At 36.1% G+C, this 16,558-nt stretch overlaps 1 protein-coding gene across 1 annotated transcript in view; it reads left to right on the top strand.

Moving 5' to 3' along the window:
* The first annotated feature begins 152 nt into the window (after window positions 1-152).
* The window catches only part of KIF6 (kinesin family member 6), a 147,032-nt gene continuing 130,626 nt past the window's right edge, over window positions 153-16,558 (top strand). Inside the window, exons 1-3 of the mRNA XM_057370983.1 lie at window positions 153-224; window positions 1,079-1,185; window positions 4,659-4,733. Of these exons, the coding sequence (XP_057226966.1) occupies window positions 159-224; window positions 1,079-1,185; window positions 4,659-4,733 (248 nt within the window). The 5' untranslated portion in view covers window positions 153-158. The remainder of the gene's footprint in view (window positions 225-1,078; window positions 1,186-4,658; window positions 4,734-16,558) is intronic.

Genomic DNA, 16,558 nt, shown 5'->3' with positions numbered 1-16,558 from the left:
GGGTGTGTGAGGCCGCTCCCCGCTCCCTGAGGGTGTGTGAGGCCGCTCCCCGCTCCCTGAGGGTGTGTGAGGGCCGGGGCCGCTCCCGCCGCCGCGCGCGCTGCGGCGCGTGCCCGCCGGCCGTGCCCGGTTACCGTTGCCGGGGCCCGGCGGTGGCGATGGTGAAGGAGAGGATCCGGGTGTACGCGCGGGTGAAGCCGCTGGGCAGGCGGCAGCAGGCGGGGGTAGGTGGGCAGCTGTGACCCGGGGGTGAACTGGGGGTGCCAGGGAGAGCCGAGGGCTGCCCGCGTACCCCGCTCCGGTGCGAGGTTCGGGGCGCGGGGCAGGCGCCATCTTCCCCTCGAGAGGCTCGGGCGCTGGGTGGAGGGGCTGGGACGCGGGCGGGTGTGGCGAAAAGTTCCTGCTCCCCAGAGCCTTAGGATTTTCATAGAACCTCGAAGTAGAGGACTTTAGGCTGTAACTGTTGGGGGAGTGGGTGAGGAACTTAGTTGCAGCCTAGTTACTAGAGAAAGGCTCTGCAGGAAAACACTTGACACGGGTCACTGAGTTTGTGCTGTTCAATAGTGTTCTGAGCAACAAGGGAACGTGTTGCTCCCAGTGTACGGCTGCCCTTGCAAGGGATAATAAAGACAAAATGAAAGTGTTCCTCAGGAACCCTGGATTTCGGTCTGTTAATTGCCTTCTTGTTTTAAACGAGCTCTTGTCATCATAGTATTTTTCTTGTCTTGGCCTTTCCTAATGTATTCTCGCAAGTTTTTTTGTGCGGTCTGCACTGGAGGCCATGGCTTTGTTTTTTGTRACATCACAGATATTAAAGTGGTTTGGTAAGAAAATTATGTCAAAAAGGCTGTGCTTTTGTTTTCARTATTACTGTAGTTTTTACATAGTGACAGGATAATGCCAGTATGTGCTGTTTTGTTGCACAGTAGTTAAGGAAGATCTTATCACATATTTAGTGCAATTTGTAAAATGTTTATCTCCAGACAATTACAGCTTAAGCTTAGGTAAGTGTTATATGTAAGGGTAATGCTGTTCTATCGATGAAATTACTCTGTGAATTTGTATCCATGCTTCTTAGAGTTATTCACTGGATGATGAGGAATCTCTGCCCAGTCTGGAGATTACGGTTCCACGTGACTTAGCAGATGGGTTCATCAATAATAAACGAGAGATCTACAGGTTCAAGTGAGTAAGGGCCTTATCTTTCCATGTTCTTCTTTTAGTGATTGACAACCCTATGTGTCGTGATACAGATGTATAGAATCAGGAAAAGTCTAATCTTTGAACTATGGTGTAGGTACGTTTATCTTTATACAACTCGCTTAAAAAGAGGATACTTAAGCATATGCTCTTCACTGTGWTGTGTCTGCTACCATCTAAGTCTCATCTCAAAGATTCATTTATCAGTTCTTCTGTTTTAGCAATTTATTTTAAATTTGGGTATGAAGACTGAAGCAGGACTGTGTGTTCTCTTGTGATCTAATGAGTTGTCACTGGCTGGCTAAAGGAGTCTTGATGTAAAGCGTTCTGTTTAGAAACTGTGTTTCAGACATAGCCAAAACAAGGTAAAGAAAACCAGAAGCTGCTGAAAGAAACAAATCCTTGGTTGTAGAATGTAAATATTTTTTAGAAATTTAAAATCCGTTATCAATCAAGCATTTTTATTACTTCAACAGAAAACTGAGGCAAAACTTTAAAATTTTGATGATGAATAAATCTAGATCTATAATCATCTTTAATGACGAGGTTGAGACTGTCCTTTTCCAATTTGTTTTTTTTTTTTTTAACTAATAAACAAGTAAATTTGTTTCTTTATGGTATTAAAAAGAGAGCTCCACATGAACAACTGCAGCTCAAACTGATGTCATTTTACATCACTTAAGGAGATGATGTTGCCCTCTCTGAACAGATTAATATGCAACACTATCTTAGGTTGCAGATGCCCAAGCTTGACTTAACAAATGCCAATACTTTTGTCTGACTTTATAATTTATTTAAAACTCTGTAGAGATGGATTTTGAGAATCCCTATGCCTTATCCTTTAGACAATGCAAGAACAATTGTTTGAATTACTTGACTGATTAAGCTTCAGCAGGATAGAATGTATGTACTTATGTTTTGTGTACTGCATTTGTCTGTGATTCTGTACCCACTGCATGGGACAGCACAGTGCCTTTCTACACAGTGTCCCTAAGGCCTTTCTGCACACCCTGGGAAGTTCTGTGGCAGCATAAAGTTTCAAACAGGGGGGACAGCACAACAGAGCACCAGCAGTRCAGGTAGCTGCTAGAATGTGTGGATGACAACTTCCTAATGTACAGTTAAAAAACCAATCAGGATATTTGCAAACATGGATGAACTGTTGAGGGATATTAAGCCCGGAGGTAGCTTTAACTGYAGTGGCCATGAGATAGTGAAATTCAGGATATTGAGAGAAGGGAGTAAGGCAAAAAATAGGATTGCAACCGTGGAATCCATGACTGCAGATTTTAGCTTGTTCATGGATCTGTTTGAAAAAATTCTCTGAAACAGTGTCCTGGAGAGATGTCCAGGAAAACTGGCTGATTTTCAAGGGTCATCTTCTCCAAGCTTGAGAACAGTTCATCCACATGAACAGAAAATCATGCAAAGGCAGCAGGAGGCACATTCCTGACTGAATGAGGAAGCATCTCCCAACTAAATGGCTATATTAAAAGAGGGGTAGAATGCATGRGAGGACTGTCAGGTGACCCAGGAATGCTGTGTGAGGAATGGAATCAGGAAAGCCTAGATAAGGACATGGTGAGCGGTGTTGAAAACAAACTGAGCTGCTGGTCTCAGAGGGTTGCATCAGGGGCTCAGAGGGCTGTCAGCCAGGCCAGCTGGAGGCTAGTTGCTGGTGTAGGCAGTACAAGAGTCCAGTGTTGTTCAGTGTTAGTGACCTGAGTGATGGGACCCAGTGTAGYTTCAGCAAGTTCACAGACAGTATAGAACTGGGAGGGATGGCTGATGCACCAGCCTTTCCTCCTGACCTCAGGACACTGAAGAAAGGAGTCAATAGGAACCTCAAGAAGTTTCAACTAAATGAAATGCCATGTCCTGCTCCTAATGTGGAATAACCAGGGCTGGCTCAAGGATGACTGAAAGCAGTTTTGCAAACCTTGAATACTGGTAAACAAGTTGAACATGGCAATACACCATTTGCAGCAAAGGTCAACAGCCCCTGGATTAAAAAGAGGCTTGCCAGCAGATCATGGAAGTTGATCCTTCCCCTCATCAAAGCCAGGGAGATCACATCTGGAATTCTGTGTCCAGTTGYGGGCTCCAGCAAAGGGACATAAAGATGATTAAGGGACTGGAGAATATGACATGTGAGGAGAGGCTGAGGAACCTGGGACTGTTGAGCTCAGAGAAGGCTCAAGGCCTCATCAACTTCTATAACACCTGATGGGGAAAGGGGAAATGAAGATGGAACCAGATGCTTCTCGRTGGTGCCCAAGTGCCGGACAAGAGTTACTGGGCACAGATTGAAATACAGGAATTATCACAGAATCATAAAATGACTTGGGTTGGAAGGAACCTTAAAGATCATTTAGTTCCAACACTCTCTGCCATTAGGCTAGGTTGCTCAGAGTTCCATCCAGCCTGGCCTTAAGCACATCCAGGAGTGGAGCATTGGCAACATCTCTGAGCAATCTATTTCACTGTCTTTCAGTATTTCAATACTCTCACAGTAAATAATTTCTTCCTAATATCTACTTTAAAACTACTCTCAGTTTAAAGCCATTACCCCTGTAGTGTCGCTACATGTCCTAGGGAAAAATTCCGCTCCATCTTTCTTTTAGGCTCCATTCAGGTACTGGGAGGCTGCAATTAGGTCACCCCAAGGCCTTCTTKTTTCCAGGTTGAACAATCCCAATTCTCTTAGCTTTTCTTCAAAGGAAAGGTGCTCCATCCCTCTTAATGATCTTGGTAGCCTGTTCCAGACTTGCTCCAATAGGTCAAYGKCCTTCTTTCCTGTGCTGGCGATCCCACTGTGAAGTGAYCAAATACTGGAACAGGTTGCCCAGAGAGGTTGTGGAGCCTTTATATGTGGAAATATTCAAAACCTGACAGGACAGAACCCTGTTCTGGGTGACTTTGCTTTGAGCAGGGGAATTAGAGAAAATGGTCCCTTCCAACCTCAAGATTTCTGATTCTGTAAAACAACTTCAAATATTTTCTATAGAAAGTGACAAAATATATTGAAATATTTCCTTATGACTTATAGTAATTTTGCAGCAGAGTGAAGGAAATAGCTTCAAAAAATGTGAGCCTGGCTGTACTGGTGGAATGCTGTATTTGGTTATAGTGTAATCTATTTATCCAGAATTCAGTGTGGTGCCAGTTACAAACACTAATTCTCTTGATAGATTTAAAATACGGTTTATTTTTTTCTAAGCCACATCATTTTATCAGAGGATTTTATTGTACAGATCTTGTCAAAGCAGCTCTGTGTACAGCGTATTTATGTACAACAGCACAACAGCAAGCTGTGGTTAAGACTACAGGGAAAACATTGTACTAAGTTATGTAAGCCTAATGATGTAAACATTGACTATTCCAAACACAAACAAAAATGTATGAATCAAGTAGTGTTTTAACATTCTAAGCAATTATTATTTTCTTAATATTTTCAGGTTTCAGAAAATTTTTGATCAAGAGACAAAACAAGATGTGGTTTTTGACAGCATTGCCAAACCAGTAGCAGAATGGTACGTTGTTGATCTTGCAAGTTACCAGGGAGAAGCTATTTCTGCCTTTGTTGTACTACTCAGAGGAGAGCTGGCAAGTCTTTGTCTCGTTGTTGTAAAAGTGGATTGATGTTCTAATTTTCTAAATATTGACATGTCTGAATCCAGGAGATATACAATCCCCTGAGAATTTTATGCATACTAATTTTCTATTTATGACTCTTAAAATAGCGATGCTACTGTTGCCTCTTTTTTCTCTAGCCATAGAAAATCATGCCCAATTCTACTTTTGTCTGTAATATAAGCTGACTTCATTGCCTTAGAAAAATATTCCCTGTGTAGTTTCATGAAGAGGTAAACCTAATGAAAATCTTATCTCCCCRTATAGTTTTAATTAAGTTAGGGACTTTCATCAATATCTGTGGAGATATTCTTAAATCTTGTCCTTATTACTTTTGTCCTAACATGTAAGGCAGTGCTTTTGGCACTGTTGGTTTGTTTTTTTTCTCCTCCATTTTCATAATCAAACAATGTTCATATTTGACGGTTCACAAAGGCAAATATTTAAGACTGATGAAGTCTTCTGCATTCATTGTGTGGAATGAATGCCACTTTGAAACATATGGATTTTCTGATATGGCATTCTCTTTGCTCAGTTTACTGTCCACATTGCTGAAGTTTATATTGGTTTTGGTGAGGGAGAAAATCCCATGCTGGAGGAAGCAGAATTTCTGCAAAGAGTTTCCTTGTTTATCAAACTTACTGGTCAAAATCCAGACTTGTAGGGAGTTGGGAAGTASTCCTTCAGGTGCCAACTTCTTTCTTATTTCATTGTCTGACCCATCTGTTGTTTTAAGCTATGATTCTGCAAGTTATTCCTCAATCTATTGTACAGTCCTGTGTTTAGAACTGTTGRAAAACAAACATCTTCAGCTGGACACTAAGCCTTTCCCAAGTTGTCCCATGGAAGAAAAATATATCTATCTCTTTATAATTTCATTTTCTTTCTCCCCACCCCTCCTATTTTCTTCTCTAAAGTCCCACATAAAGAGAAAGGTAATTAACAGTGAAAATGAAGAGCCAGTAAATCTGAAACTTCATTAGAATAACCTAAATAGATTTTAAAAYAATGCTTATGTAGTTTTCTCATTCAAAAGATATTTCTTTGCTTATCTGGCATCACATATAGCTTCAGATTAAATCCAGAAATTAAATATTTCTGGATTTAATGTTGACTGCAGAAAAAAGTCTTTATCTTATTTGAGTGTGTTTGGAATGAGAAGAGCTAAATGTCTCATTGTTACATACTATGGATTTAATGATGCTTAATAAAAGCTCAGCGTATCAAAATTAACTAGCAGGAGACTGGCTAATGTTTTTCCCTTTAGAGTGTTTTGCTGTAATATGGAAAGGTTTTCCAGTTGAATARTTAATCTATACAGTGCTCTAATAAACAGGAAGTGGTTTTCTTTTCCTTTATTTTAGTGTTAGCTGCTAAAAGCCYTTTTTAATATATTAATTTTCTCCATTAGGTAGGCTTTAGATTTGGGCTTTAGATATTTTTAAGTACTTGAAAGTACTTAAATGGTATTAAAATCAATGGTGTTCAGGCATACAATTATCTCCAAATAGCTAAGTCTTCAATGCWAAAATTGACTTATAGAACAATTCTTAATGAAACCAAGATTTTGTCCCTACATGTTATAATATGCTAAAGCTTGTATTCTAAGATAGTACTGAAGGATAATTTTACTTGTGTTTTTATAATAGAGTAGACAATAACTGAATTACAGTCATGGTTTTCATTCACTCCCTTAAGTTTTTACGTATTTTTGGACAAAAAATATCCATTTCAAAAAGTCTTCAGAGTCATGAAGTTCCTTGGCTAATTGAGTCCTGAACTGGGCCTGAAATTTATTTCACTCTCTAGTTAATGGCACACTTTTCTTTTTCATCATGGGACAATAAGAATTGCCCTGTTTCTCTGAAGACCACAGTTTTTCACAGCAAAATGTTCTTCATTATTTGTTTCTGTCAAAGTTAACATTGTCTTGTATGAAAAGGCTGCTGAAAATACACACATTTCTGTTGTAAAAGCTGCTGTAAATACACACAATTTCTGTTGTTGGAGTCACTTTGCTAAGGGAACAGTTTCTTCATGTGTATTGCCAGGGAAAAGAAAGTAGCAGGAAAATATCAATTAAATAGTTCAGTAACATTTTGAGGCTCTTTGTCACGCATTCTTACAGTCCTGTGAAAATTCAGTTAGAGGCTTGAATGCTCAGAAAAAAAATTCTTGGGCATTGTTTAAGCTAAAACCARCAACACAATGCTCAGGATTCTAAAATCTTTTTAGTTTGTCCTTGGATGGATGGAAATTGGATGCAACTTTCTTTTCTCTTTTACTTTTTTCTTTTTTCCTTTTTTCCCCCTTTTTAAGTGTTTTAAGTGTTTTGTTTGATGTTGGGCCACTATTTCTCTTTAAGTCCAGTTACATTGTCATCTTGCCTGTGGTTTCAGAGGCACCAGACATTAGTTTGTTTAATTTGCTTCTTCAGTCAAAAGCACCAACCTCTGCAAACCATTATAAGCATGTGATTTGCTTGAACTTTATTAGGTTTTTTCTATCCTTGAGTCATCTCTTACATTGTTTCTTTTAATTTTAAATATATATTCTTGATAATGTTTTTGTGCAGTGTCAACTTGATGTTTAAGAAGCAGCACTAATTCTATTACTGTATCAAAAATAGGGAGAAAGTTTGCTAATGATTAAGCATTGCTTTAGCTTCACAACTAAACAAGGCTACTCTTAAAATGTTTCAAGTATAGGTATTTTGATTATGTGTGCAATCAGAAATGAACTAGAAAATATTAACTGATTTGAATTAGTTGTGTTTTCAGGTGTAATATGGCCAGTGTTTTGGTATTAGATTTCTTGATTTATAAATTAACAACATTTGAAAATCTTTTTTTCTTCAGATGTCTCATGCAAATAAAAGATAGCTCAGCTATTTATAAATCTAACAGCAATCACCTGTGATCTTTTGAAAAATCTGATGGCCTCAGATATAATGCTCCCATGGCTGCAGGTTCTGGTTTCTTCTCATGTTTTATGTTTATCCAAAAAATTAGCATCTGTAATGTATATACTTCAGCTTACTCTCTTCTCGTTTTGTGGGTCTTTTTCTGCTGCATTTTCTTACAGAAAATGTAGTAAAAATATTTTTATTAACAATTATCCTTTTTGTACCTGGATGTGTTTGTCACACAGTGTTGGAAGTAGAGGTTTGTCTCATCTCCATCACAAAGARTATGTGTGTAATAAAGTGGTATGTTGTTTCAGATGTCAGCTTGAAACAAATGTAGCTTAAACTTTCCCCTAAATTGAGAARTTAGATAGTAATGCTAGTTGTTCTTTCTCAAAGTGAGTACAATTATAAGGCAATAAAAAGTGAAAAGTGACATTGATGTTTCTTCTGAAATGACTATTACTTGCTTGTGTTTGTTTTGACTTAAATTGTGCAATTTAGAATTGTTCAAGAAGGCTGCTTATTGTAAGTTACAGTTTGACAGCTTTGATTCAGAATAGCTCTGTGTCACTTACCTGTTTATGGTAAAATTCTAAATATATTTAGGGATCTTAGTCAAAATAAGAAGTTATATTACTTCTGTTTTTTTCTTTTTCCTGCGGGAAAACTGAAATTTCTAAGGTAACTTGCCTGCACTAATCTCTCAAAAACAGCTACATGCACGTTTGGAAATCAGTTTCGTTTTTTACAGATRAGGCATTACCAATTGGATTTGTTCCACAAATCTGGCAAAGACATAAAGAAAAAATGCCATACTGAGATACTTTATTTTAATTAAAAGAAACTTTAGTTTGACCTTCAAGTGTTAGAAGATATCTGAAAACTGAGTCTCTGTGAAGACAAATTYTCCTGAAAACTTATTTTCCAGATCCATGAAATTATGTTCTTCCTTATTTTTATCTGTAATATAATTTGGGGGGGCTGGTTTTGTCAGGAATATGTTAACTTTTTTTTAATATCGATGAATTAGGGCTGTTTGACATAGAAGGAAGGAAGGAAAGTGAGAGACATTGGTAAAATTTTTTAAGTCTGCAAGAACTGAGACAGAGTATCCAGATATCAAAGATACTGGTGTTTTTGCTATTTTTCATTAGTCTAATATTTTAATAGTTATTGAAAGTTTGCTTCATCCATATGCCTTTATGTTACTATTATTTAAAATGAATATGTTAGAACTCAGGTAAAAATAATAATATGAAGTTGAAATAAACCAACAAAATAAAAGTAAATAATTTTTTAAGATGAAACTTGTTTCTGTTTCTCAGGATTTTCTCTTACTTCTGCAGGTGTTTTTATGGAGGTAAGCCTTACTTAATAAGGGGTTTTCTTTGTTTTATTTATTAATATTATAAACTTTGTACAAAATTTTCATTTTGAACTTTTTCAGAAAATTTGAATAATTAGGTAAGAAGGGGTCTTTGTAGGACCAGCCTTTTGAGGAAAGAGATCTAGCTTCTAGATCATGTTTCTCAGGCCCTCTCTTGTCCAGTAGAGCTTCAAAACTCTCCAAAGATGGGAATCCCMCAATCCATCTGGGAACCTGTTCCAAGGCTTAACTACTCTCACTGTGAAGAATATTTTCCTTATACCCACTTGGAGCTTCTTCTCTTGCAACTTGTGACCACTGATTTATGTTCCACCAGTGTAAGCCTTGGGGGAGAGTTTGAGTCCAACTCTAATGATCCATTGGATAAGGTGGTAATTAGGTACATGTAAGGTTCTTCTCCAGCTTGATAGGAAACAGTTCACTTGGCTTCTTGTGTGTGATGTGCTGCAGCCTGAACTAAATTGGTTCTGTCRGAGTCACTCCAGTTTCTTTAGAGCATTTTTCATCTTCTGGGAAGCCCAAAACTGGGACTGGAGACAGAACTCAAGGAGGACAGTTTCATTTTCTTTTTTGTTTTTCTTTTTTTTTCTTTCAGATTTTAAAGGTAACTGTTCTATTTGATTGTGCAAAATCAGTGCAGCAGCAGAGGAAGCAGAGTTCTTCATTACACTCAGGCAAAAGCCTCCCTAAAGTCTCATTAACAATGAGCACAGACAAATGAAAAGTTCTGTGTCCATAAACTTTAAATAGAACAAGTGATCTTCACTGGAAATTAAAACAAAATGTAGTCAGAAAGCCCAACCACAATAAAACAACCTCAGTCTGCTTTCAACCTCTGTCTACTGTCGCTGGGCTTTTACCACTATTTATATTGTCTCAGATACTCCAAGGGTAAAGTACTGAATGATATTTTAGACTGTAGTAACTACCCATAAATTGTCTAGCTCTCACTTGAGGAATTTCTCACTTGAGGAATGTTAGGCGGTTGTAAACATAACAGATCTATCAGTTTAAGTGGAATTGCTTCCATGAGTTATACTTCTGTATCACACCCTATATTTAGGAATTAGACATCTTTCAGGCATGAGACTAGGCAGTGGAGTGACTGGAAATGCCAGTACATAACTCTGTAACAAAATTCATTTGAATAGGGGTCTGAAATGAATTTTCACATGAAAAGTTCATGTATCACTGTGAACATTTTTAAATCACCACTGATTAGGAATAAGTTAGAACTTGCAAGTTAATTGATAAATAAGATAATTTGAGGGGGAAAACYACATGGTGTTGGTCTCCTTAACATTTATGTAAAAAATTGTCCTATGCATGAAAATGGATAATTTTTCGAAGTTCGAAGTGCAGAAGAGAAATCATGTTACAATTAATTTGTCATAAAGCCAAAATTTATTCTTGGAGCAATCATCCTTACAAAGGCGTTTGTGTAACAATACTTGGTTATTAAGTGKTTTTGAGGTTTTACTGAAAGTGGAATATTTAAGGAATATTTACTTCTGTTTTTTTCTCTTATATGTTTCTTTTTCAAAACARCAGAAGTATTAAAATGAAGAGTATTCTACATTAATTGGAAAACATATTTGTAGAATGTATGTTGGAAGTACCTAAAGTATTAGATGTACTTTTGATACATGCAGACAAGYGTAAATCTTGAAGTGTGTTCAAGCATTTACACCAGCAAAAAATCTGCTTCAAATTGGCCCCCTAAATCTCAGTCATGTATTGGAAAGGTGGTCATTGAATTGAATAAGCTGTGGATCATGGTCTTAATGATACTTTGCATGTGGAGAACTCTTTTTCCAGTGTACATTTTAATATTCTGGTTAGAAAAATGCTGTAAGTATTGCAACTTCTCAAATACTGCTGTTGTGGGAGGTTTTTTGATGGTCTGTGTTATAGGTTGGAGGCAACACTTGAATATTATAAATTTATTCCATCACATTGCTGTCATAATATATGATTAGTTTTATTTAGCAGTGGAATCAAATCAGTGTCCTTCATCACCTGTGTGCACAAGAACCGTGCTTTTGGAAAAAACGAGATTTAAATTCTAAGCAACATAGAGGATAGATTCAATACTTTCTTTTTGTTTATGCTTCCTGCTGTTGGCTCTGTTAGGTGAAGCACAAGCTGTTGTGCTTCTAAAAACCAGAAATAAGTTTCCAGTTCTTGATTACAAAAGAAGCATTCAATTCGCTGTGAAAAATGTAAGAACAGATCTAATCGTTTCCTATATTATAGTCATCTTGAAAAGGACATATAATTTGATGATAAATTATAATGCAGAATAAAAGGATAAATAAGATTTAGGCATGTGATGAGCAATAATTATTCATACTTGGGAATTACTTGCCTGCAATTAATACCTTTATTTCCTWTTCCCCCTCCACTTTATCTTATTCTGATTTCCACCGAGCAAAATCTTTTTGCACAATTTTGTGTTGTTTAATGATACCAACGTTGCCAAAGAGACTTACTTATTGCATAAATACTTCTTGATGATTTCATAATACTTAGCAGGTAATCATGATGTTTCCTCACTGTTAGTTTGCTTCAAACTGACTTTATTGCAGCGATCAAAAAGACTAATATTTATCCTTCCACCCACCTTACAATGCAGCAAACATATGTAGATGTGGTTACACAGTCATAAATGTTTCCATTTTGAATTAATATATCAAGCAAACATTRCTATTTTTTTCTTGCATTCAGTTTTGTGATATGTGTCTTCATATGATTTGACCATATGTATTTTCACTGAAACACAAAAATAAATATTCAATTAAAAAATATGTGTTTACCAAGTACTGACATAATTATCATAATTATCATAATTATGCTGCAAAATATGGAAATCATGATGTTCTGGCTTCATGAAATAAATCTAAAATATTGAGATTCAGTTTGTTTAGTTCTKCTCTATTTTAATTTGTAGCTTTTGMCTTTTGGRRGCCTTTCTTAGTGATTATGAAACTGCCAAGAAAGATCTTCCACACATTAATGAAAACCTTTGAAGACAACTCAGTGTATTAAATGAGATTGAGATACAAATTTTTGCACACCACTTGCATGTCTGTGTTTTCCCTGAAATCTTACTGTAACAGAATTTAATTTCAWGTCTTGGGCAGTTTTCTTTGAAATTTCCTTACATGCAGAAATTCAGGCCRATGAGATTTGTCCCATTCAGTGGATCATAGTATTCACAGGTATCAACTTACTGCTGATGCACACACCAACTTAAGTTTTTCCTTTACACATTTAAGTTGGTCCACATTTTCCAAATAGAAACATRGAATATGTGGTTATAAGCAGTACAAGCAAAGCCAAATAAACAAATTATTTGTTAGAAACTGTCTTTTTTTATTTCTATTATTCTTTTCTTCTTGTGAAAACTAAGTCTATCACAAAGTGTTACAAATATATGCTTGCATGTTTAGTGAATAATGAAAATGATCCCTGMTAATTCTGTAATAGAATGAAACAAATATACAAATTTGAGGAGATTTTAGTCCTCATATTTTGAAGTTATTTTTCTCTGTAGTAGACTTCTTAGTTTTAGCTTGGTATTGACAAAAAACCCAAAAACTCCAGTAATTCCAACAATGAAAACTTTGCTAAAATATGCTAGAGACAGATTTCTCTGGCAACATTTTAACTAATCCGTCTGGAAGTTGTCCATGAACTTCTGAACAGGGTGCTATGCAATATTATATAAGTGCATGAAAGATCTTTTCTGCGAAGACTCTCCTTGGATTATGGGTCTTTGATGTGTTTTGTTTGAAGTAGTAARGAGACTACTTATTCAACAAAATGTCTCCCTAACCATGCCAAAATTCAGCTTTCAGGGAGAAAAAAATATATGCAAAGTTCTGGGTATTCTGATAACACTGAGGGGGCATGACTGAAAATGTCCTTTTAGTGTATGATTTTTATTTATACATAAAATTCTCATGTGACTACCATCAGTACCCATGTGTCGTTTCAAATACTAATTTTAACAAAATTCTGGGAGTTTTTTGTAGAGAATCTGAGGAGCAAAAATGCAGACTTTGCCTGTGTGAAGTGCTATCTTGCAAACTAGATTTTGCTGAATAGGCAGAAAAGAGCTGCTGATTCTCTACCACATTCCCAGCAAAGAATCAGTTCCACTGCTGTTGTGGACAGCTTTAATTTAAAATTTAGAATATTCAAGGATCACATTGGGGGCTGTGGTTTAAAAAAATGTGCTTTCCTCTTCTCATGTCATGATAGGTATTGCCAACTTCTTTTGGTACCTGCTGCAGTTCTATTTCATGGTGAGAGGGAGAAYGTGTATGTTTTCTGCTCACTGTGCTAACTTCTAGCATATGAGGTGCCCTTCACTTTGCCAAGGGTAATTAGGCAGTATAGTTTGATGTTGTTTTCTGAAAAATACACTTTATGAGTGGCTAAAGGGTCATGAAACACTGTGTTTTTTTTATTTTCCTAAASGTATTGTGCATCTTGGGTTGAAAATACTAAGTATGTATCTTAAACTTCCTGAGTATTTAGTAAATGGATATTGGTTTAATTCATTTATTGATTGATTTGGTATTGGTACACCTACACATAGATACCATTTCATTAAACTCTTTGGGAGAACTAAAATTAGATTGRTAGATTTTRTTTGGTTTGGTTTTTTGACTTGTWCTTATAAGTGGAAAAGAGTAAAATKTATCTTTAACAGGTATTTGCTATAGTAATAGTTTGTCCACAWGCCTCATTGTTAAAACATTCTGTATTGACATGATTCCAAATGAAGCTACTTAAAAGAAGTGTGAATAAGTTAAATCAGACATRGATTTTTATGACTCAATAAATGTAGCCTTTATCACATACAARCCTTCAAAACTGACATTGACTGATCTTAAGAATTTCTATCCAGAATGGTAGTTACACATCTTCAATTTTGAAGTATATTCTATTATAAGCCTATATATATACAAAAAAAATCTATGTAGTTTATAAGTTTAACTCTTTCTCCATGAGCCAATGTGGTGGAGGCTTTTCCTTTTCACTGCATCTTTCCCTCTATTGTCATCAAGGCAGAGATAGTAGTCTACAGGTTGAATCTGAGCCAAAGGTTCGTTGTCAGTCCTGCCTGAACTCCTAGATCCTTGTGTCTTACAAAAGTTTTGCTTCTTAGACTTAGGGAATTTGTTCTCCGTCCTATCCTCATGGAATTGCACATTACAGTCAGAAGACTTTGCCAGCAGTTTCACTGGTAGATTATTTGTAGTTTTCTTTCCTTACAGGCTTTTTTAGCACCTCAAGCAGGCTGTCCTTAAATTGACTTGGTGGTTAGCTGTAGTGCACGCTGAATGAAAAAAATGAGTGCTGTAAATATGGACAGGATRCAATTATTTATAAATGTATATAATTACACACACATACACACATATATAGATATACAAACACAAATTCAGAAAATATGATTGACTTTWATCTCAGCATTTAAAGAACTTAACTGTGGAATCAAAACATATGTAATACGATGTTAAGATTACCTATAATTGTAATTATGAGAATGCATTATTGACATTGATARGTTCACATTTTATGAACTTTCAGGGTTTTCTGGAAAACTTTTCAGTTGTGCTGATGCACTGAAAAAAAAGATAAGAAGTRTGTTAATCAAATAACAAGAAAACTCACTGATTTTTGTTGCTGTTTTGATAGCGTATGGTATGTGTATGTTGAAAGATAAACATAACATTTTATCCTGTGTTTACATGTGAGGTGATTCTAATCAATAGCTTTTTCTGAAGTACAGAGATGTCAAGTGAATAGTTTGCAGCCATTCGTTAACTAGTTTTTAATTAACATTGCAAACACACCTTTAAAGAAAAGAAGGAATAAGAAAGTTTAACAACTCCAAGCTCTTCTGTATGAGCTGAAGAGCAACTGTGTTGTGTCAGACCAAGGTTCCATCTAGAGCATGAATCTGTCGCTCACAGGGACTAACAGACAATGCTTAGAGGAAAAAAATAAGCAGAGTAAGGATGTAGAGGATGTAGAGCTGCCTCCCCCATGTATCTTCTCTTAGTCTTTAGTTATTTGTACTTTAGGAAMTTCCTGATCTCTCTGTTTTTAGTAGTCCTGAGGAAATTTTTTTTTTTTGTCATTTAGTTCAATCTCTCCTGAAGTCTGTGTGACATTTAAAYATCCAAAATATGGCTTGGCCAAGAGTTGCACACCTTAACTACAATTTTCTTGAAGAATCRTTTGCTCTTGTTAGGTTTGAATCTGCCATTTCTGAATTTCTGTTGGTATCACCTAACTTCTGACAACTCATTACTGTCATCAGCATTCAGATATTGTGACAGTGGGCATTAAAAATTCCTAAGATAGATGAATGAGGTGTTTTATCAAAATAATTGTTTTGATATTTAACATCTGGAATCTAATATCTGTATATAATTTGTATGTTTTGGAAGCAGATGTTCACTGTAGCTCCTTTCAAGATGTTTCTCTTTTTGTCTTTGACATCCTACTGTTATGGATTAAAATAAGCAATTTGGCAACTACTCAGGCCTTTAAATAAACTTTAATAAGTTGGAAAATCATTGCATCACTCGTGGCGCCAGACCAGCAGCTATCTATATACATGTTTCTTTTCCTCTTATGCAAGAGTTGTTTCCCCTTTTTATTTACTAAAATCTTAGCTTATTTATCACCTTTTCAATRAACAAAATGTACAAGGATAATTTTTGCTTTCCATTTTGTTTAATAAAATCAATATATCTTTACGCATATCCAAAATTTAAGATAATGAAACTTATCTACTGTTTGGTGGAAATCAGATAGAAGTCACGAGTGAGAATGAGGTGAATTAGAAAAGATACTTGAACTAGACTTTTATTAGGCACTTCTGCAAATAGAAGTAAGAAGTGTGAAAAAGATGGTTTGAATGCCATTTCATGCTATATCATTACATAGCTGTTATGGCTGTTCGCAGAAGCTTCTTGTAGAGTCATAGTCCTAACAGGAAAGTTTGCTAGTACCAGTATGGTTGTGTGTGTTTTTACAGTAAATGAAGACTTTACTGCACTCATTTAAGCACATGTTCTCCTGCATACCCTTATCCAAGGACAGTCCAAGTRCATTTGTATTCTCAGTGTAAAAACTGACCCTTGGTATAACAGTATCTTTACACTGAGTTTTTAACCACAGTATAGCTTTCTCTGTTTGCATTTAATGAAGTCCTATGTGGAATATTCTAGATTCTTGTAGTGTATCAATGGCTCAATTCCTGACATCTGCAATCTTTAAAGATTAAATACCATCCTTGCAAAAAATCATCAGCCAAACTGAAAAGTATGCAAAGATAGAGTAAATAAGAAGTGTGATCAGCTAACAAAAAGTCAAAGCATCAAGAAATCCTTCCATTCTAGATA

The sequence above is a fragment of the Malurus melanocephalus genome, unplaced genomic scaffold, assembly GCF_030028575.1.
Source record: "Malurus melanocephalus ecotype Western Australia unplaced genomic scaffold, MMel_1.1 scaffold_5, whole genome shotgun sequence".
Classification (NCBI taxonomy): domain Eukaryota; kingdom Metazoa; phylum Chordata; class Aves; order Passeriformes; family Maluridae; genus Malurus; species Malurus melanocephalus.
This window is presented reverse-complemented; position numbering and strand designations above follow the sequence as displayed.